The sequence below is a fragment of the Charadrius vociferus genome, unplaced genomic scaffold (assembly GCF_000708025.1).
Source record: "Charadrius vociferus isolate BGI_N301 unplaced genomic scaffold, ASM70802v2 scaffold450, whole genome shotgun sequence".
In the NCBI taxonomy this organism is placed as follows: Eukaryota; Metazoa; Chordata; class Aves; order Charadriiformes; family Charadriidae; genus Charadrius; species Charadrius vociferus.
This window is the reverse complement of record NW_009646931.1, coordinates 3,925,215-3,948,282: the sequence shown is the minus strand read 5'-3', so window position 1 is coordinate 3,948,282 and position 23,068 is coordinate 3,925,215. Positions and strand designations below refer to the sequence as shown.

Below are 23,068 nucleotides of genomic sequence, written 5' to 3'. Positions count from 1 at the left end.
ATTGGATATAGCATGTTTGAATGTCAATTGATCCGTTTAATACCATGTAGTAAAACACAGAAATACTGGAAAAGTGCCAACAAGATAAAGTTCATCACATGGCACAGAAAGCTTGTTAAGCAGGCAATGAATAGTGGGATTATAAAAAGTCCAATTCTTTATCCCTTTCTGGTTTGAGCAGTACATGCAATTTTAATCTCTGAATGACATCAATAGCACAATTTGTATAAGCACAGCCTGCTATAATGGACCCAGAATTCAGTCCAAAGATAGGATGTCTCAGTGGGGAAGAATAAGGAATAATGCAATCAAAATCAACCCAAGGACTTATATTACACATCATATATTCTCTATCAGCCACATTCAGGACAGTTCAAATAATCTTTGGAGGTAAATATCTCACACAGTCCAGCCAGAAGAATGTTTTTGTTTGTTCCATAATGAGGTCACGAAATATAGAACACGTATAGAGCCCACTGCTAGAACCAAATTAGAGGGACACCAAGCACTTCATGTGTCAGGATGAAATTCAAAATTACTTTGATAAATTGTATGAATGAACTGAAATTGATAAAATAGCACTGTCTAAAGAACTGTGGAAAATTAAAGCTGTTTGCATAAAATGAAGAGCAGTAGACTACTAGACTAGTGGATTACAAAGTGAGTAGGAGTTTAAATTATGGTGTTGATACAAAACAAACAAACATAATTCTGGGACCTATTAACAGAAGTGTGATACATGTGGGCTACAGGAAGTAGCAATGTCATTTTCAATGTCAGGAGAGAAGCCTCAGCTGGATAATTATGTTGTTTGGTGTGACATGGTTGAAGAAAGCTGTAGACAAACTGGAAAGAGGCCAAAAGCAAGCACCAAGTATGATAAGTGGGTTGAAAAACTTGACCCATGAAGAGAGGTTGAAATGGTTTGTTTAGTCTAGAAAATGGAAGATCAGTGGGAGACAGAACAGTCTGTAAATGTATAAAATGCCAGTAAGAACGGTGGGAAATTTCTTATGAAAATGCTAAGAGTTGTGCAAGAACATTGAGGGACTGAACCTGTAGGTGCAGGATGTGAAATTCGGGCTCAGCAAGACAATATAAAATTAGCGGAATAGTAGTGTCACTGGAACACGAATACAGAAATAGTAAGATACTGCATGTTAATAATGTTTTGTATCAAAACTGACTTGGAGAAGGACCTTGGATAGAGGTTTATGGTGGTATCACTAGAAGTATATAATAGACTTCTAGATTTAGTTAGCCCTGAATGGCACTAGAGATTTCTCTGATGCTAGTGACCAAAAAATGTAACTGAGAGTTATGCTGGTATGGAGGACGTTGACATTTGGCATGGAGACCAGAGAATAAAAACAACAATTATTTGTAGGATCTCGGTATTCCTGAATATGAAGATCAACGCTCTTTTTTTCCATTTTCATTCTCATTTTCATTTTTTCATTTCATTTCATTTTTCATTTCATTTCAGACAACTATAAATTAATATCAATCTTAACATGGTTAATGAGGGTGTTATAAAATACCTGGTCATAGAAATTAAGTTTGGATGGCATGATTCTGAATTAACCACGTGAGTAAACAAAGTACATACAAAACAAAACTCCTGATTTCAGAGGGACACCATTCTATGATTCTATGATCTTTAGAAGATATATTTAGAACAAGCAGACACCTTACAAAATAACAGGCAAAAGTATGGAGAAGCAAAGTAAGTTGTATCTTAAAATCAAGAAGTGAAGAGTGTTGAATAGAGGCTGGAAGGAAGTTACTTTCAGGGATAAAGCTTGAAATCAACCTTGCTTAATACTTTCATGATAACTTGGCACAAAATACAGGGGCTTTCTGATGAAATCTGCCAGTGACAAAAAACTGGAAGACATTAACAGAAAAGAATGGGGAAGCTGGGTTGTCTTCAAGTCTAGAGTAATACAAATGGGACAAAATTGAGTAGGATAAAATGTTCAAGCCATGCACTTGGGCGCTAATAACAGAAGGACCTCCAAGAAACTAGAAACTCTATTTTTGGAAACAACTATGGAAGAGAAGTACAGAGTTATGAAGGGTTATTCCAAACTGACTAGGAACTTCTAATGGGACACAGCTGTGAATAAGGCAAATGCTGCTCTGTGACATACCAAAAGAGGTATTTCTTACACAAATAGGAAAGAACTAGTGTCATTGTACAAAGACCTGTAAAAAATGTTTGTGTATGACTTGGTACAATTTTAGTCACCCCTCTCCAAGGATACACAACGAAAACACAAAAGGAGAAGGGTTAGTAGGTTGATGATAGAAATAGAAAGCATATTTCACATGGAAAACTTAAAAGACCTTGACTGATCAGAGCAGCAAGAGAACAGCTCAGAAAGGATATGATGATTGTCTATAAACACATCTGAAGAACAAATGGCAGCTAAGGGAAAGAAGTATTTAATCTAAATAATAATGCTGGCACAGAAACAAAGGGACACAAATCAGCCCTGAGTATGAATAGAAATTAGGGATACTAATCATTAAAGCAAACAAGTTCTTGAACTGCCTTCCTTTGGGAGTAGTGGGGACAAAAAAGCCTAATTGCTTTTAATGTATGCAGTAAGTTTATGAAAGGTATGATGTAACATAGCTGCAAGTGATTGCAGGGGTTGAATTTGATGATCTAGAAAGACCTTTCCAGCCTCTTGTTTCTATGTTGTTATAAAAAAATCATGACTTTTTTTTATCTATTTTCACCAAGTCAGGATACAAAATGTTCAGTTTCATTTGCAGGTTAGAGAACAGTGTCAACTTTCTATTAAGACACTGAAGCACTGGAGCAAACTAGCTAAGAAAGTTTTCAACAACCACTTGAGCAAATATTTGACATGGCTTTTCTAGGTGTACTTGGACAGGCTTACAGAAGTGGGTTGGTCTTTTGAGGTCCTTTCCAACCCTAAATTTCTATGAGAAAGTATAGGCTTGTATCTTTCTGGACTCTGGCTTAGCAAAACGGCAAAAACCCCAAGTTATTTCTGAGAAAGCTGTTGAGTAATTTACACTCTGTAACTTTTGGAGGTATTTGCAGTGGTACATTATTTATTATTTTTCCAGTGTTCAAAGTGTTCTAGGAAATTCATAAAGCAAACCTAATTCCCAGCAGGAGATGGGAAGCTTTTGGCTTTCATACCTGGGGAGTCTGGTATACACAAACCAAAATACCATTCTTGTATTTAGCCGTCTCTAACAGAAAAAATGCACTTTGGTTTGACTCCATCATAAAATGCTTTTCTTCTCTGAACTTTCCCCCAGAGTGGCAATAGGATTCTGTGTTCCATCATTCTGGACCACTACCAGGGACCCGCAATAATAAACTACGATGACGAGAATGGCAAAACATGTATGCACATTGCTGCTGCTGCAGGCTACAGTGATATTATCAGTGAGCTGGCTAAGGTCCCGGAGTGCAACCTGCAGGCCCTCGATGTGGATGACAGGTAACCATGGAAACTCTGAAACTGAAATTGCTGCTTCCTTTCCATTAACCTGAGAGTAGATCTGTTTATTCTATAATCGTGTTTCCTGTTTCACAGGCCATGGCCTAGTTAATGAACTGCACTTACAGAGAACTGTGCTTGCTCAGAAACAATGCAAAGCAGTCCAGCTCACATGTGTGATATCTAGTATAATAACTGACTAGTAGGAATGTTACTTAACTTTGTGTTTCTGGTAGGAAATGATAAGATTATTTGTGAAAGAACTTTGTCACCACTTGACTTAACTTCTTCCAATCAAAAGTGAACATTCTTTTCAAAACAATAGAACAGGATCCAACAACTTGAAGCTGGGATCCTGCTGCTTTGTATTTAAGAAATGGCAATGTTCCCTTGTTGCATTTAAGATGTTAACACAGTATTCCTACAGGACCAGGGGACTTTCACCTTCCGTTCTGACAAGGCATTTGATTCCTTCCAGGATGAAATCCCTATATAATAAGTGCAGAATAGTCATCTTTCTTCTTTTTCAGCCGCACCTACCTTCCTTGGAACTTCACTCATAAATTTATTTAATGCAAACAGGACCAACTGACTCTTTGCATTGATTATCCCGCTCAGTGGAGCAAAAGCCAAGGTCTTCTTGGCTTAGGCCTTCAGGTACTTAAAATAATAGCATTCTTCATGGAAGAGTGCAATAAAATGGAACAGAAATAAAACCGACAGGGTTCTGGAGAAGTTTCTAAACATCAGGAAAATGTAGTTGGGAAGGCTGTGTTTCTATGGAAAGGATGAAGGGAGGAGTTTAACTACACTTAAGAGCTCAGTAAGACATGACCTTCTATGACACATTCTCAGGTATTTCCATAGAAGGTATTGTACTCGAAGAGGGGAAAAGGTAAGCTGTTCACTGTAAATACACATTAGATCTCCATTCTGTTGTTTCTCAATGCACCAATCTGAAAGCACTGTGACTGGAAAGAAATAGGCAGAGAAAAACAAATTTTATTTTTTATTCTTCCACAGTTTTCTTATAGTGTTTTCTGTGCTTTCAGATTTTTCACAGGAACATAATATTACAATTTGGAAACTGGACAAAAGTTTCCAAAGACAATACACAAATCTTCTGCAAAGTAGAAAATCAGTTTGATTCTCCTGCATAGATTCAAGACAGTTACATATGCTTCAGTCTGTGCCCAGAACACAGAAACTGGAAAAGGGGCAATTACTGCCTGGTAGATCTGTCCAGTCCTTCTCATTCATCTGGGGGAGGCTTCTTTTCCTATTACCTTCAGGGAGAGCTCTGAGCCAACCATTGCTAATTGTGCTTGGTGCAAAGATGAGAAGAGCTTGTCCCTATTTCTTCTTTTCCTTTTTCTCCTTTTTTTTCTCCCTTCTCCTTTTTTCTCCCTTGTCCCTTTTTCTCCCCCTCTACTCCAGCCTGGTAAGACCCCACCTGGAGTACTGCGTCCAGCTCTGGGGCCTTCAACATAAGAAGGGCACAGACCTGTTGGAGTAAGTCCAGAGGAGGGCTGGAGCACCTCTCCTGTGACGATAGGCTGAGAGAGTTGGGGTTGTTCAGTCTGAAGAAGAGAAAGCTCCAGGGAGACCTTATAGCCCCTTCCAGTACCTAAAGGGGGACTACAGAAAAGATGGGGGGCCTCTTTATCAGGGAGTGTAGTGATAGGATGAGGTGTAATAGTTTTAAACTGAAAGAGGGTAGAATTAGATTAGATATTAGAAAGAAATTCTTTACTGTGAGGGTGGTGAGACACTGGAACAGGTTGCCCGGGGAAGCTGTAGATGCCCCATCCCCAGAAGTTTTCAAGGACAGGTTGGATGGGGCTTTTAGCAACCTGGTCTAGTGGAAGGAGCTAGATGATCTTTAAGATCCCTTCCATTCAATGATTCTATGCAGTGGACACTACAAAGATTTTTTCAAATTCTGATCTGAAAACTTCAGGCACTTCTCCCACTCTGCCACTCCAGCAGTGGAAGAGATGCTATTATATAGCATGTTTATGCATTCTGCAGCCCCATATCTACTTTATCTACCACTAAATAGATGCACACATATAGAAGCCAGTCTATGGTCTTATTACCACCACTGCCAGCTACATCAGTGTGGGATAAGTTGCTGGAAAATTCCTTAAAATGGATGTCATGAATCTGGACAAGTAGCATATGTCATTAATAGTTTCAGCAGTAAATTTATTAATCTATTTCATTGATACTCCCCCTTTTTTGTAGGACACCTTTGCACTGGGCTGCAGCTGCAGGGAAAGCTGACTGTGTGCAGACACTGCTAGAGCTGGGGATAGACAGCAGCCCTCGAGACATCAATGAAAACACTCCTCTGACATATGCAATGTACTGTGGGCACACAGCGTGCATCAAGCTGCTGTCTCAGGAGAGCAGGTAAAACAAATTTCACATCTTGCTCACACGTTGCCACTGACTAGAAAACAAATGTATTGCTTTTTGTATGCTACTGAGCCTGGGTGATGTCTCCTCAATTCATATGCAATACTCAGTTCAAGTTTTCCACCAAAATAGCAACATTAGAATTAGTCATCTACTGAAGACTCATCACTGTGGTTACAGTGCTAGTCTGCCGATCAGGAGAGGGTTCTGAACCAAGAAGATGTGAGTATAGCTCTTGCTCACTTACCTTCATGCAGAAAATTTATCTTACAGAATAATTTCAGCCCTCAGATATACAGCTTCCGCTTTTTTGAAATCTCTAAGCACTAGCTGTGTGTTCATGTAATCACATAGAGGGACAGACTGGACACAAAAGCAGCTTTGCCAGACAAATAACATAAACTTCAAGTTTTCATCCTCAGGGTAAGGGTCTGGGAGTGTTTTCCTGGCCTTCTTTAGTTCTCTACCTTGATTGTCTCTTCTTACTATGAGGGGGTTTTTTTTGTTAAAAAGTATAATTCTTTCGCCATTGCTCATGATCTTCCTCTCTCATTCTATTTCCATGTTTCAGCAGCTGTCATTTAATTAATTTCAATTCTTCAGCTTTGGTAAATGAGCATGCACTTACAAAGACATTTATCATCACATTTCTTTGTGCTTTCCCCTCCTTTCCAGTCAGCAGTTAGTGTTATTTCCTGTGTTACAAACTGTGAGACATGGGTAACATGATCTCTCCTCCTTCTCCTGCACTCTGTCAGAGTAGGTCTGAAATGTCAATTAGGTGAAATCTATTCTAAAAACCGCTGCAGCAACACCACTGTAGGCAAATATCTTGATCTTCTGAAACTGTGCAGGCCTCTGTAGAACAGGCAAGGCAAGGCAAGGCGAAAGGGAAAGGGGGAAATGGAAGCGGAAAAGGAAAAGGGGAGGTGGGGGGGCGGGAGAGGGAGAGGGAGAGGGAGAGGGAAAGGGAAAGGGAAAGGGAAAGGGAAAGGGAAAGGGAAAGGGAAAGGGAAAGGGAAAGGGAAAGGGAAAGGGAAGGAATGATGAACTAGTGCTTTTGTTACCATGTTAGCAATGATTGTGCTGTTGGAAATACCGTTTTCCAGATATGACATAAGACAAAGACCACTTGGTTTTCAAGATCCCAGCATGTTCCTCTTGTTATTATTGGATCTTGCTTCAGCATTAACAACAATGACTCTGCAGCTGGTAGACGCTGAAGCCAGAAAAGTTTGGTTTTTTCGCCTGATAGCTGCACTGAGCCTACATTGAGATGAGTGTAAGGCAATGAACCCCATAAGAAAGAGTGAAGTAACATTGCATCATTTTCACTCTTTTTTAGTTACAAATTTGGAGTCATAATTTTCTGCCTCCTTGAAGCACCCCTGCAAATGTATCTGAATAGTGTATACCTCATTTCATGGGCTAACAGAGGCAGTATTTTTTTCATTATTAGGCAATAATGACATCACATTTTGATTTTTACTTCCAGTAGACCTGAGCCAGCTCATCAGTTTCCCTCCCAGAACAATGATCTCCTAAAGAAAGAAGGACGATTCAGCATGCTGAACCACATCTTCTCTTGCAAAAAGAAGAAAGATGATCAGAAAAACAGTCAGAAGGAGAGAAGCAGAGACCGATATCCTAGAGAAGAGACCTCAGAGGTAGATGACATCATCACCACTTTTGATTGCATTATGGACACAAACTGCAAAGACATTCCAAATGAGTGCGTGAACACCGCTGACTTTAAAAGAAGGAGCACAGACACAAAATACCTCATGCCAGAAAAGAAGCAACCAGAGTGTCAGGGACTTTTGCCTGTCAGAACCCAGAGCCTTCCCCCAATCACTGTGGGCAATTCCTTCCTAACTGCTTCCCAGAGCACAACATCAAGCTTCTCCTCCAGCACCAGCACCCACCATTTTGCACACAAGTCTCAAAAAAGTAGGAGTGAACACAACTTGCTGGACCACAGAAGCCCCTGCCAGGCTTTGTTGGATGGTCCCTGGAGCACAGACTCTAACCAGCTAGTTTCCTACAAAATCTGTACTAGGACTCCTTCAGACAAACTGATAAATGGCTTAAACTCTGATAGATCTCACCATGTACTTTTGTGCCCTCCCCGCCTTCCCTCACTTCCCAGTTCTCCATCAGGTAATTTCTTTCTTCTCTATTTCCCAAATCCCATAATCTCTACTGATGTGGCAAGCTGAGTCAGAAAAAATAAGTAAGTCTGACCCGTGACATTTCTCTTTCTGTAATATCTTTTTCAGTTTCTTCTCCCTGTATGTAGTAGCAATCATAGACAGCATATGGACAGGACATCAGCTGACAGCTGAAGCAAGGTGCTTAGGTGTGGGAAATAATAGATTTAAGTAAGCCTGATAAGCAAGCAAAACAGCAGGTAGTTAGGAAGCATGTGAAGTACCTGAGCAAGGTAACTGACTGCAGATGGTGTATGTGCTCTGTGAACTGCACATTAGCACCCACTGCCATGCCTGCTGCCTTGTGTCTGTGTTTAGTTCTGGAACTAGCTGTGCAAGGGAACAGCACTGCACCCAAATCTCTAACTGTGCTGAGAGCTGCTTCTGTATCCAACCAGGTGAGTAAACGTGTGCCATGCTGGACAGCTCTGCACCATGCCACTTTCTCCTGAGAGACATATTCTGACTCCAGGCTGTAGTGTCACCCGTTCCCACTCCTCCCACCCTGAGTGCCACTTCTTTGGTCTAATGTGCTGTTCTTATGGTCTCTTCAAAGCTGAATTCAGGTTGCTAAACTTACAGAGACAGAGTAAATGCTTTTATGTTGTGGTTTAGAAACTGTAATGCAACAGTAATAAAGCAGAGCATCAGAATTCTGAAGTAAACTCGAAACCAGGGTTTGGCAGGATTTGGGATCTAGTACTTTGTTTGACTCATATCCATGTTTAAATGAATCTAGCTGGCTGGCCTGTGTGCTGGAGTTTACTTCAACATATCAGTGTCTCCAACTTCATCTCCTTTGGGATTATGCCTATGCCAAAATTAAACACATCTAGCATGCCTTCCAACCACTGTAATATCCAACTGAAAATGAAGCAAGAAAAAGCAATCCCCAAACTTACCAGTATACCATTACAAGGAGTAAACATTACACAATAAGTTAACCTACCCTCATCCCCACAGACACGAGCTATTATCCCCCAGTAGAAAGAGGAGTGAACAGAAACCCTGTCTGAGAAGACCCCTCAGTTAGGTCAGGTCACCATCTGAGCTTTCATGATAATGCAAACTGTACTGACTCCTAAGCAAAGGGATCTATAAAATAGAAAATCTTTGTTCACGTCTCTAATAATGAAAGTAGAGACGGCAATTTCAGAATGACAGATTATTCTATGTTGTGCAAATAAAGCCTGGAATGAGTTTTTCAGGGTAAAAAGGAGCTATTTAAAAAGTTCCACTTCCTGAACATCAGGACACGTTCCTGAAAGCTTGATAGACTTGTTCTATAGGTGTCACTACTTTTTCACTGTGCACTCTTCAGCTATTCATTCAACCATACAAACCCCAAACTCCACATGGCTAGCAAGGGTTGCTCCAGCATGACTCTCTCTACACTGAACTCTGCAAGGTTCAGCTCATTTGTGCAAGACAAGAAAACCTGCAGGGCTTCTTTGCAACCTTAATATAATAGGGTACAGTGAGACTGAGATATTTGAGATCATTCATGTTGACAGTAGGAGCATGAGTGAACTCAAACTGATAAACTAAACCTGAGGACAACTATGGGGAAACATTTCGTGGTGGAATTAGCCAGATTATGAATACATTCGATGATGAAGTAATTACCATGTTATTTAAAATGTGATTATAGATTTTTCTTAAGACTGTAGAATACTGTATAGTTAAATCCTTGTTTGCTGTGAACAAAAGGACAAGTGGTTTTCTATGAACATCCTATGACAGAAAGCTGCAACCAGCTGAATCAGGACGGTCCCTGTGCATCCACTCACTGCTCCATGATCTGCACAGGGACTCAGTACAGGACTAGCAGTCTACACGGATAAATGAGGGCAAAATCGTATCAGTTATAGGATATCCTGTAATTGTTACAATGGGAGCTGTCTTTGCATGTCCAAAGGAAGAGTAAGGCATTTTAAGACAGATTATCTCCCTCCGATAAAAAAAGCCTAAGTCTGCTTTAAGCCCAGTTCTCTGTGTACCAGCTCCCTTTAACAAAACTTTCCAACCATAAAAAGAGTCCTGTAACTGGCAGAAAGGCCTTCCACTGAAGCATGTGGATTAAAAGCTTGTAAGGAGGCAGAGAGTGCCTAACAGGAATACATTGCACAACCCAGATAATGTCTAACATTTTTTCACGATAAAAAGATCTGCTTATCCTTCTTCACGCCTGTGTGTGGTTTAAATCTGTCTGCCCCTGTAATTAAAGCCACCTGAACTTGAACCTGAAATGCAGCATAGAACTGCATTTACTGTACAAGCTCCAGGGCTTACAGGTCTCCAGTGCACTGTGCCTGCAGGACTTAGAGGGATCAGAAGCAAAGTAAGCCCAGCACCAGCACAGCCAGCAGCACTGTGCAGGCAGCGCTCTCTGAAGAAAGGTATTTTCTTTTTGGTTTTGTGTTTGGTTTGGGTTGTTTTTTTTTGCAGGAGGCCTAGCTGAGGGGAAAAAAACAACATCTGCTCTTTGAAGAACACTGAAGTGTTAATACTCTATTTCTCAAGTCGTGACTGGGGCAGCTACTTGTAATTTCCTAACTACTGAATATTCAAGGCAGGATTATGGGTATCAATAATCTAGGGGAGCTCAATTTGAAAACTATTTTCTCAGCTGACACACAGTGTTGATTGTCTTGCATGAGCAGGCCTTTATTAAAGTCAGAGCTAATTTTTGTGCTTACTGCTACTAAGGCAGCTGGCACATAAATGGGGATTTTTGGAGGTTTTTTGTTCTGTTTTCTGTGCTCCTGGAAATGAAAGATGAGTCAATTTGCTAGCTGAGCCTTAGCACTTACACAAAGGGGAGACGTTGCTGTGAATAGCAATGAGACTCACCTTACTATCGTGCCACTGGTTTCCCTCAGAATAACTACTTTGTCTTCCCCTCCACTGGGGAGAGCAAAGATAGACTGTACCAAAAACTATTGTCAATATTGCAAGAGCAGTTGCCAGACACAGTGCTGAGTTCACATCCACAGCTGAAGCATTTTGTATTTATGAGCTTTGCAATCATCTCTTTTTGCAAAATGTACTACCATCTATTTTCCACAGGGAAAACGGTTTAAGTAGACAAATTCCAACTGATATGAGTAAAAGGAAGCCTGTCTCAACTGTAAGGCAGCTCTTAGAACCCTCTAAACAGCTGGAGCCACCTTCTCTCACCCACTCATCTTTTAGATTACTAACCTTCCAGGTGTAAGGCGATACTTTATTACAGGTTTTATTACAGCAGCCCAATACATTCTATTTGGTGGAACAGGTAATGTAAAAAATAGGCTATTATTAAGCTTATATTGGCATAAGCAGTGGGGTATAGTCCACTTCTACAGTCCACTTCCAAGAAGCACTTCTTGGCCAGGAAAGGGTAGAGCAAAGCTGATTAGTGTGGCTGTTTCCTTCTGAAGCTGAAGGACTGATTTACAGTGGGACATTCATCATAACATTTAGAACTTTTCCACAAAACACATCACAATGTGGTTCACCTACCTAAATGCAAAGGAAAATCAAAGAACAACCCATAAAAAATGTGAGTAAACAAAATTAAATGCAGGACAGTCCTGCATTTTATAAAAGCAAAATTGCCTCCTTTCTACTACATTCAAAAATAAATGCCACAATAAACATGCTCTTGGTGATGATGAAGATGATGTCTTAAAGAAAAACTTTTTTTTCTGGTGTTATGTGGAGCAGATAGAAAGAAAGAGCAGAAGAATATTTCCACTTGATGCCAGAACTTTTACACAACAAGGATTCTTTTCCAAGTATCCAAGCATTCATATCAGCCTTGCAAACATGATTATGTTTTGCACTGTTGTTTTGCTGCCAGATATCCCTATTTATGAAATAAACATAGCTCTTGATAGAAAAAAAACAACCTCCCATCATCAAAGCTATAATGGTACATACATAATAGTCCATTAGTTCTCAGCATAAGCATCACTGAAGCCAATGTAACTCAAATTGCACTAATGGGAGCAGCAGGCTTGACTCTGCTATTTTGGAATGGATATTTATTTCTTTGTGCGCAGTGGATGCCATGTCTATAGAAGAAATTTTACCAACTTTTAAACCCACTTTTTGGTCCCTCTGGAGAATTGTTAAAGACTAAATAAAGAGTAAAACATGGGGAAAAAGAAAGCTGTTTCTATTAGACACAGCTCATCCACAAGGGATTGTTTGTGCTTTAGCCCATTATGCATCAGCTTTGCCCACGGGATCCAGTAGGTTGAGTCAATCTCTATCAACTGCCACAGTCTTGGACCAGAATCTTGCTCCATGCTGAGCTGAAGGCTGCACTATAACATTTTTTTTATTTTTTTTTTTTCTGACAAACACCACTTCAGCTCCTTTCACACAGAATCCATTTAGTCAGTCACACAGTTACAGAAGTCTTGACGACTACTTCAGTGCACCTCTAGGAAACTGTTCTACACTATTTTCCTACAGCTTTATCTCGCACAGCCCAGCAACACACAGGTATTTTCAAGTACCAACTACAAAGCCACAAAGGCAATTTATCTCATTCCATTTCTTCCTATTGCTTAAGATGTCCTGTTACATCCAGCCTGTGTCTCCCCTGGTCTCTGCGTGCCGACAGAGCATATGCTTGCTCTGCAATGAGCTATGTTGCAATGCCACGCTGAACAAGCAGCTGTTTGGCAAGACAACTCAAGACTCCTTACAAGGTCCATCTCAGATCTGGGGATAATAAAAAATAAAAATTTGAGGGACTCAAACATCACAGAATAAGATCAACTCAGGAAAAGGATCTGGGAAAAATGTTGGTTTGGTGCTTGAGTTTCTACTTTTTTAACAATATTTGATGCGTCTTTTATGTAGTGAAATGTATTACCTCATCTAAAACATTGTCTTTTTTAATAGTACTGGACCAAAGTTATCTTTAATCTTAGCCAGTGAAACGTCACAGTTAGCCAATTAACTTTTCATTTTCCAGTATCTATTCTTCTTGATAAAAATGAAATTGCCATAAAAATAGTTTAATAAAAATCAGTATCAGTTTATACCAGTTCTGCTATGTTTCCACCTGCAGCAAAACCCTCTCAAAGCTTACCTTTACTGCTGATAGACTTCCAATAATCTTATTTTCCAACCAGCAGTTGAACTCCATTTGTGTTGTAGTACTTAGAAAGGCTGAAATCATATTAGAAAAGTTTGCAAACTTAAACTTCGATTCTGAAATCAAATCCATCTAGTTGAATATTTCTACAACTTTAGTGTCCAAATATTCTTACAGGGACCTAGCTACTTGACTATGCCTGTTTTAAGACCAATTACTATACTATACGATAGGAAGTGATAAGGGTACACATGAAGGTTATATTAAATCAGTCACTTTTTTTAATGAACGTAAAGAGAACAAAGCAACAGTCTTTTTCAGTCAGTGCTTTCTTGTTATTACACGTTTCTGAGAATTACTAAGTAAGTTTTCTTTTTTTCTAGAAGCCAGAGATCTACAGTGCACCATATTCTTTACAATTATTTTCATATAGTAACATATTTTTCTTTCACAGGTAAAAGTTTTCAACAGATGTCCATAGACCAACCCAAAATAAAAGATCTTACTCCAGTACGGAACAGCCTAGCTCCAATACCCAACCACTGTGCTCACAAAAGTAAGTACAGGCAAGTCTCAGTTACAGTATCATACCATGTGCCTACGTCATTGGCATCTGAGGGTTTGAGAGAGGTTTCATGTTCCTTTTTCACAGCATTGTAAAATGGCTGAGGTTGGAAAGCACCTTTGGAGATTTTCTAGTCCAACCCCTCTGCCCATAAAGAGGTCACCTACAGCAGGTTGCTGAGGATCACATCCACTTAGGTTTTAAATAACTCTAAGGATGGGGACTACTACAACCTGTTCTAATGTTTGACCACCCTCAGCGTAAAAAAGCTTCTTCTTACTTATTTGTGCCCAATGACTCTTTTCTATTCACAGGACACCATTGAGAAGATTCTGGGTCCCTCTTCGTTACTCCCCCCAATCAGGCATTTGTACATATTGACAAGATCCCCTGAGCCACCTTCTCTTCTCAAAGCTGAATCATCCCAGCTCTTTCAGCCTCCCTGCTGAGGCTGGACATTCCAATCCCTTAATCATCTCCATTGCCCTTTGTTGGACTTGCCCCGTATGTCCACGTCTCTCTTGTACCGGGGGCCCCAGAACTGGAAAAAGCACTCCAGATGTGTCTCACCAGTGCTGAGCAGAGCGGAAGGATCATCTTCCACAATCTGCTGGCAACACTTTTCCTAATGCACCCCAGATGCTGTTGGCTGTCTTTGCCACAAGGGTACACTGCTGGCTCATGTTCAGCATGTTGTCTATCAGGGCCCCTAGGTTCCTTTATGACAAGCTCCTTTTCAGCTTTTTGATCTTCAGCATGTATTGGAGCAGGGAGTTATTCCTCCCCACTTGGAGGACTTCCCTTTGTAAGAGTTTTGTCCATCCATTTCTCCAGCCTGTCAAGGTCTCTCTGAATGGCAGCACACTCATCTGCTGTATGAGCCACTCCTCCCAGTTTCATATCATTTGCAAACTTGGAGAAGGTGCACTCTGCCCCATCATCCAAGTCACTAATGAAAACATCAAGCAGTATTAGCCCCAGTATCAGCTCCTGGGGTATTCCACTAGTGACTGGCTCATCTCCAGCTGGACTTTATGTTGCTGATCACAAGCCTTTTCTCCAATGAGTTGCATTGCGTTGGCCTAGTAGAAGTGATGTACATCAACATAGAGGAGAGTTGGTTCTACATTTATTTTCCAGAGCAGAGGTGACTGGAATTCTCACAGACACAGGATTTTTCACTCTCAGTTTCACTGTGGATTGCATATGCTTGTATGACTCTGGTAGGTTTTCACAGGGGTCAGGACATGATGTAACACGGTGACTTACAGGATGCAAAGAGATGGATGACAACACCCTAATGACTGCATAGCAGACAAAGGTTGGATATGTGAGATAAAAGCCAGGATAAGGAATGACCCTTCTGCAGAGAGCATGAAAAATATCATTACACTGATTTTTGTGTCCTTTTGCTAGCAAAAATTAGAGGGAAGAGGATTAGAACAAGATAATCAGGTTTCCAAAAACTTTGCCATATTCTGAATGTTCCATAGGTGAAAAGATGTTCTATCTCTCTCTGTCTTAAGCATAGCAGATAGACTAGCTTTTATGAGATGGGAATCATTCATTTCTCTCATTCTATCAGCAGCTGGTTTGGGTAGCTCCTGTAACACAGGAGCTAAAACAAAGGGATTGAGAGAGCAGCAGCGTTTTTTTCCTCTGCACTTTCAGCCAGCTCCTCATTCCCAAGGCAGTAAGAAGCAAGAAGAGCAGGGAAAGCATCACCCCACTCCCACAGCCCAGCAGAGTGTCAAGACTTGATGAGTGTCCCAGGCTGGATCCAGCCAGTGACTGGGATGTTCTTCACATACAAACACTAGCCCTACTCCCAGCAGTGTCCTGCCTTCACATTCTTGTGCTCCACTAAGCGCAAATCCCCCAGTGTATTTTGGATGAGGATTTGCAGTTTACTATTTGTCATCCTGCAGATCAGCCAGGTCCTAAAGTATTCACATTTCAGAGCTAAATTTAATATTCATTGCCTCTTATGATCTGAGTTTCATCAGCAATTCTGCAGCTATAACAATATTACTAAAAACGAAACAGTAGAGGTAACTTTATAGGGAACATCAGATTCGGTAGGGGAAATACAGAATCCTGCACTGCTGCCACACAGTAAACAAGAGAGGAAGAAGAAAAGTAGAGATATGTGGAATACTGAGGTGGTATTCTCTGTCTGCACAGAGGAAAGAAAATAATCTAATTGCTTTCAAAACCCCAGCTTCAAGTCTTCTATTTTTAAGCTTTCTACTAATGTTGTCTGTGTCTTCTAGTTAAAACATAGTTGTAAGCAAAATCCTAAAAAAAATTATTTCATAATCACTGGTGTTCTTGCAGTAATTCATACAAACAGTTAGGATTTCAGTTCTAGTCTCATGCCAAAACCTGTGTTTAATAAATAAGATACAGTTGTCACAGTTAATAATCATGGCTTAATTAACTAACACAGCACATTTATCCAGGTGACATTACTGCTTGAACATCAGTTCAAGCCAATAACAGAGAAGCAAAGTTATTTGCAAAACAGATTACATTTCTTCGTTAACACAAATGACACATTTGATCCTGGAGCTTTCCAAATAACTGTTTCAGAGCCAAGATTTCACTCATCCTCCATCCAGCCCTAAAAATATTACTGGTCTGGACACAGCCTTTATCCAGGCAAATGGCTCCAGCAATGAATTTTGAAGATAAACATTTTTGTTTCTCTAATATTTTCGTTACACAAGATGTGTGTTAAAATCATCCAACAAAGCCAGTGGGGGAAAAAAAGCAACCAGGGAGCTAGAAAAATAAAATAAGCATAAATTAGAAAGAGAACTGAAACTACTCAAAGATTAACAGAAAGAAGAAACATCTCTCCAAAAAAGGAAGGGGAATGGAAAAAAAAGGAAGAGATGTTTTAATCTCTAAGCAAAAACATCTAAAAATATAAGTTAGAAAGAGGATAATAGGAATGAGGCAGTAGCCTAGGAAAAGAGTCCTTGAGTGACTTTAAACCATAGTTTATAAACTCCCAGCATCCAGATGTTTCTAGGGCCAAAGAGGTCACCCACATGGCTTCTTGAGTAGCCTCAGCACAGCCTGGCATCTCTCTTACTCTACATCCTCCTGCTCCACCCCCAGCACACCCTTTCTATCTCATCAGGCGGCTCTCCCAAGGACATCTGGAAAACAGGCTTACAACCATCACACACTGCTCACACAATGCCAGAATAATTTTTGAAACAAATATGGGACTTCTAGAGAACTCTCTGCTGCTCTCACTTCTTCGTGTGGCTTAGAAGGTTTGAAACCATAGTAAGGTTATAACTTGTTGAACAAAAAAAAAAAAAAAACCAAACTATTTCTGCAGGTCATTTAACAATATTTTCTGGGGATCAGTGGTTGGTTTTGCTGCTATTAATCATGATTTGAAGTTTTTCTTTCCCAAGTTAATAGCAAAGGATTCCACAAAGCACCATCCTCTCTGCAGAGGGCTGCCATGGTCCATTGCTTGCAAAAGGAAGAGTCTAAAAGCCACCCCTTCTACTGGAGTACATACTCCTTAGGCAATGCCTCCCTGACAGCCTTATTCCTGTCTCTGCAGTTTGTAATAGCAGCCACTCAAGAGTCTCTACTGAGCAGAAAAGGCTCCCTGAATTAGTAGCTCTTATGGTATCACTAGGTCTTCTGTAGCCGGCTCTGCCCTCTGAACATAAATAATTACTGGTGCTTTCACTGTATATAGTTTCTGGATGTATGGCAACCTTAAGGGTTCTGTTCTTCGCAGACCCCAGTGCTGTGTCCAGGCTCATGTGTTTCAATGCATATTCTAATAGCAGTCAGTGTATGTATTATTTCAAAGCCATCCATGTACCAGTCCTGAAATCCTTATCAAATTTCCTAAACTGAGTACAGTATGTAGGACTAGGTGGAAAGCACTGATGTTTGGATGCTGTTTTTTACTTTGAATGAGCATGGCTTTGTGATGGCTACACTGTCATGAGGGTGAAGTTAAACTATGCTGGTTTTGCCCTATTCAAACCCATCATTAAGGGCTTACTTAGTACACAAAGTGTTCTGGAGATATTTTCACAGGTGTAAACTTTGAATGCATGAACATATATATGCCTATGCTCCAAAGCAGGAAACAGCTAAGCCTTTCAATATGCATTTGGTTTACACACCAAAATTTCAGTGAACTCAAAGCATTCTATCATGTGCCAGGAAACAAATGCACTCATTTATTGTATTTAGCCCTGCCTGATTCACATAAATTCAATACAAATGAAAGCCAAGTACTAATGGTTTGCGTTTGGTGGGTTTTTTTCATGGAAAGGAGAACTAAGCGATTTCTTGAAGTTCTGAACATGAATGAATCTTGAATATGACCTGTGAATTACACTACATTGCCAAAGGCCAGACAGGTCTAGTAAACACTGCCTGCTCAGACCATCACAACTTGAATTGTACCGATATTAGCAATCCTCTCTATAAATATTCTGCTTTGCCCCAAATAGAAACCTGCTGAATCTTAGAGAATTACTGCTCCTGGTAAATAAATAATGAACGATGAGACGAGTATATGGCATATGGTACAGGGGAATATGGCAAGGAGAACTTCAGCCTCCTTTGCACAATGTATATAGTAAAAAAATAGACAGATGTAAAGCTCTTTTGGTGCCCACTGCAGACATTGGAGAGGTAACATTTGCACTGAACAGGGCAAATTTCTGACTTATTAATTATATACTATGTAAATCTGCAGACACAGAAGGGCTTGCATGACAGGACCGGTGTGCTTCTGCTTTGTCGAGGCACGGAAGCTGCAGGATTTCTGCTTGAACTTCTTCATTATATTTCTGACTCAGGCACAGTCTGTGTCCCCAGTTACCTGCATGACTGTTACTCCCCTAGCTAGTTTTTCCCCATCTTACATTTGGACTTTTGTTGGTTTGGGATTTCTTTGTTTGTTTTCCATAAGTGTAGTGGTTTGTATTTGCCTTGGCTGAGTTTCATTATCTGAATTTCTTACTGCTTCTCCAATTTATCAATGTCATTTTGCATTGTAAACCTGCTCTCTGGGAAATCACACCTTGAGTGCCTTTTTTTTCATCAGGTGTGTGTCCACGTTATAGTAATGGATCTACCTTATTTTTTGAGAAAGTTAATAATCCTTCCTCATTAAAACTACATAATTTCTCACTTCTTCTGCATCCAAATCTCCAGTGCCCCAGTTATTCTTTCTGATGTTTCTTGATGAGCAGTGAGAAGGCAGACTTCATAGGTTCAAAGATTCGCTTCTGAAAAATACCAGCTGTGGGCAGGATTTTAGGTATTTAGGGTCTTTCTGGTTAGGTTAACTGACTCGAAATTCCGTAAGTCCTCTTTTCATGTCTTTTTATTCTACAGCCCTCAAGAAATTCCATTCACTATTCTACCCATGAGTTCCTCGAGTGTGCTGAATGTTTAGTATGGTTGGGGGATTTTTTTTAAGAGCAAAATTGACTTGTAAGGTCCAGCTTATCACAGGTACATTGATTGCAGTAGTTACTCAGTTCATACTACTTGATTTTCTGGTCTGTTATTTCTAACAAAAATTAGTTCATTTATCAGTTTATCCTCTATTAAAACAGTCCAAATCTACATTAGCTTCAGGTGTTCCTGTGGAATTACACAAGATTTTCATTGGGTTAAGAGAGAATACTCTTCTCCGTTCCTCATTTCTGTAGAATTTCCCTGAACCTGCACCAGGAAAAATTGCAACACGGACACTCAGGTTTTCGTTGGAGTTGACCAGGATATGGAATGATAACAGGCTGAGATGGTCACCTTTTGAGTAGAGCGCTTTATAGCAGGATACTTCCTGCATGTAAAGAACAGGACACAAGCCTGATACCAATCTGAGGACAAGTGGTTGGCTCAGAGAATGGGTTTTAATACCTGAACCATTACCAAGTGTTTGTGGTTAGTTTCAAAGGATGAACCCAGCAAAATAGAAAGAGAATCCAAATAACCTTCTGGAGGCTACCATGACTAGTAAGATGAAACGCAAGCTAAAACATCTCAGAGGAAAATATTAATAGCCTCTCATATATTCATCACAACAGATGCAGATGGAAGGAAATCACAGATGGAATGAGAATGCAACCAAGGAAAAATTAATGTGAAAAACTGCAAGGAAAATTCTGTAGCCAAAACAGAGATGGTGCTAACTCCAGTAGGGAACTTTTCAAATAGTTAAACTGGAAAAAAATAAGCTGTTTGTATACAAAGAGCTTGTGAATAAAATGGAGACTTAAATTAAAAGAAGCTAGTGCAATTCACAATAAATTCCAAGGCAGAGAAAAATAGGTCTACAATTAAGGTTTGGAATTTTCCTTTTAAAAAATTAGGAAATTAGTGAGTTGCCTGAGTGAAGGAGCCTGAGGATTTCAATTTAGAGAAGATACAGAACTACATCAACTTTAAAGCACAAACAATGTTACACTGCTGAGTGGGAGATGGAGATTAAGGATGATAAAAATCCACAGTTTCTTACAAGACACATGAGACATACAACAGCTGTGGCTCTTCTGTTTCAGTGTGGGTCTTAGTGTGCTACAGGGTAGTGGGCTACTTTTGTGGCCTGTGACTTGCAGAGCACATGTGGACCTATCTTTATGATTGACTGTGTCTAGAGCAACCTGGACACAGTGTCCCAGGTTCTTCCATTTCATCTTCCTGAGATTTTAATCAGAATTTACCCTAGGTAATACAGCATCCTCCCACAAAGGTTTTGTTAAAAATAATATAGTCCCATGGAACATTTCTGTTTCAGTCAGCCTGTGGTTTTTGACGAAAAAATGTCTTGTGGAAATCTCTTCAAACAGACCAAGTCTCCTTCAGACAAATATAGATTCTCTGCTTATCAACAGTAAACCTTTGAACTTACCAAGTCCTACTGATCACCAAACACAATGTATATTGCTTAACACTGGAGATGTTTTCTTCAGTTGAAGCCCACCCCTGCCAGGTTTTAGCAATTTTTTACTCATATTTTGATCATGTTTTTCAAATGCAGGTTTGTGTACACACAACACAAAACAAACAACAGTTCAAAGAAAGTAACAAACTCGTTGTAAAAATGTCATGCTTTTCACTTTCTGTGCACTCTTTCTCTTTTTCTTTTTCCTCTAGTTCAGCTACCATCTCAGGGTGCTAAGAAGTTTAAGTCCCTGCCTTTAAATTCCCTAAGGACTGGTGCAGTTATTCTCCCACCAGCCCCAACCTCCAGATCCCAGAAAAGGGGGCATTCCCAGAGTCATTTGCTCAATTCTGTCTTGCCTGGTCTATCAGGAGAGCCTCTGAAACCAAGCCGTGTCCTACCTGCTATCCCAAGCCAGAAGAAATCTAACCCTGCAGAAGAGCTTGACAAATGTATCACCAAACCAGGCGCTGAAAATTAACTCATTACACTGGCCTCAATCAGCTGAAATATATCTAAGAGCTTGTTACAAGATAACTGTACAGTAAAATCTCATTAATTTGCACTAACGATGCTCTTGTGAACTGGAGTGTAAATGAACAAAAAACAAGAAAGGGTAGCACATCACAAAAGCAGCACTGTGTATTTATACAGGCATTTTCATTATACTTTTCATTTATGATGAAATTACTAAATCGATATCTAATGTGCTGTAAATCTATTTTGTGAATGGAAACCTCATAACATGCAATCTTATTGCAGCAATGTGCTGTTAAGCCTTTTACAGAGAACAGGAACAAAGAGTAAGATTTTCTGCATGATTTAAAATTCAGAATTAGGGAAACATAAATTGACAGGGACCCTCTGTAGTTTGTAAATGCAAAGGTGCTGATTCTAAGGCTGTGCACCATCAAAAATATCTTTTTAAGATTAAAATGATAAGCTCAAAATAAAAGGCAGTTTTAGAAAATGAGGGATTTTGGCTCTTTGTTTTTCACATATTTTCTACGTTGTAAGTTTGTGGGGTTTGTGAATTCAACAAGGTAAAAAAGAACAATGAAACACTAATCTCTGTGGGACTGACAGGGATACAGCACACACTGTTCTAAACGGTTCATTGCACTGACAGATTTATGTCTCTTTCATTTACGTCTTCATATTCCTCAGTGTCAAAAATGCAGTTGTGCAGTGTTATTTTCATAAAACAAGGATTGCATGGTCATGAGTTATTAGGCATTATTCTATTGCTTTGATCACCAAACTGAAGACGGAAAGAGACTACTGTTCAGTCAAGAGCCTTGGCGAACACTGTAAGCCTTTGACTAAACATTTCACAAGTCTGCCCTTTCCTAGAAGACCACAAAGACACCAACATCTGCCTGCTTTAGGACCCTTATCTAAATAGTGCTGTTTCTCTGGAGGCTTCCACGCTTCTGATTACAGAGGGGCTGTGGGCATTACTCTGGGCAGGGGGAAGGGGGCATAGTCCCCTTTTGTCACCCCTTTTGTATTACCATTGCTAGTGAATCTGTCCTGCATTCGCTCTACATCAGCAGCTCGTTCAACCAGGACATGGCATTTCTGTTTACCTCTAGATAAATGTTTTATTAGCTGTACAAACATTTCTTTTGCTGTGTCACAGTAAAGACAAACCTGACATGAAAGAGAAGATAATCATGTCCCAGTAGCTGCAGTTTCCAATTTCCTTGCGGTAATGACTGTAAATAGAAGGATGGCTGGTGGCTGTCACAGACAGTCCCAGAAAGAAAAAAAGCAGAGCACAACAACAGCTGCTCTGACGCAACACAGGGAAGAGGGAACTTTTGCACACAAATAAAAGGTGATTTTATTTTTAAATGCCTAATCCAAATGTCGGGGTACAAAGCACAAATTCAACATGTGATGTAAACCTCTAGCTTCTTGCTGAAATCCACACGAGTAAAAAGCTCATGTGCTCGGGCCTGACAGGCAACATAGTCCCTGAGGCTAGATGGAAAAACTACTGCATGGCAGAAGCATGCTCTGTTAAAGGAAAAATCAATTCTGGCATGCTCTGTCTTTGCACCTGACCAGTCCTGCTCAGTCCAGCCTCACTGGAAAGTCCAGAGTCCCTCCTACGGTGTGGCAGACTGGTATTTGCTCCACAGGATCACTGCCTGAGCTGGTCTGCTCTCCAGAGTACTCAAGCTTCTCTGCCCTGAAACTCTACCAGTTGCAGCCCCCAAATTCTCTATTCTGACTCCAGCCCTTTTGGACCTCTCCCTGTGGCCTCATACAAGAGGCAAGTGGTTCATAAGTCATTTTCTAGAAATATTCAGGACTTGACACAGACTGGTACAG

The 23,068-nt window shown here is 40.2% G+C and overlaps 1 protein-coding gene across 1 annotated transcript in view; it reads left to right on the top strand.

Annotated features, from left to right (window-relative positions):
- The window catches only part of ANKRD55 (ankyrin repeat domain 55), a 48,338-nt gene extending 27,129 nt beyond the window's left edge, over positions 1-21,209 (top strand). Inside the window, exons 7-11 of the mRNA XM_009894693.1 lie at positions 3,304-3,488; positions 5,736-5,903; positions 7,405-8,069; positions 13,669-13,770; positions 20,941-21,209. Of these exons, the coding sequence (XP_009892995.1) occupies positions 3,304-3,488; positions 5,736-5,903; positions 7,405-8,069; positions 13,669-13,770; positions 20,941-21,209 (1,389 nt within the window). The remainder of the gene's footprint in view (positions 1-3,303; positions 3,489-5,735; positions 5,904-7,404; positions 8,070-13,668; positions 13,771-20,940) is intronic.
- Positions 21,210-23,068: the final 1,859 nt, after the last annotated feature.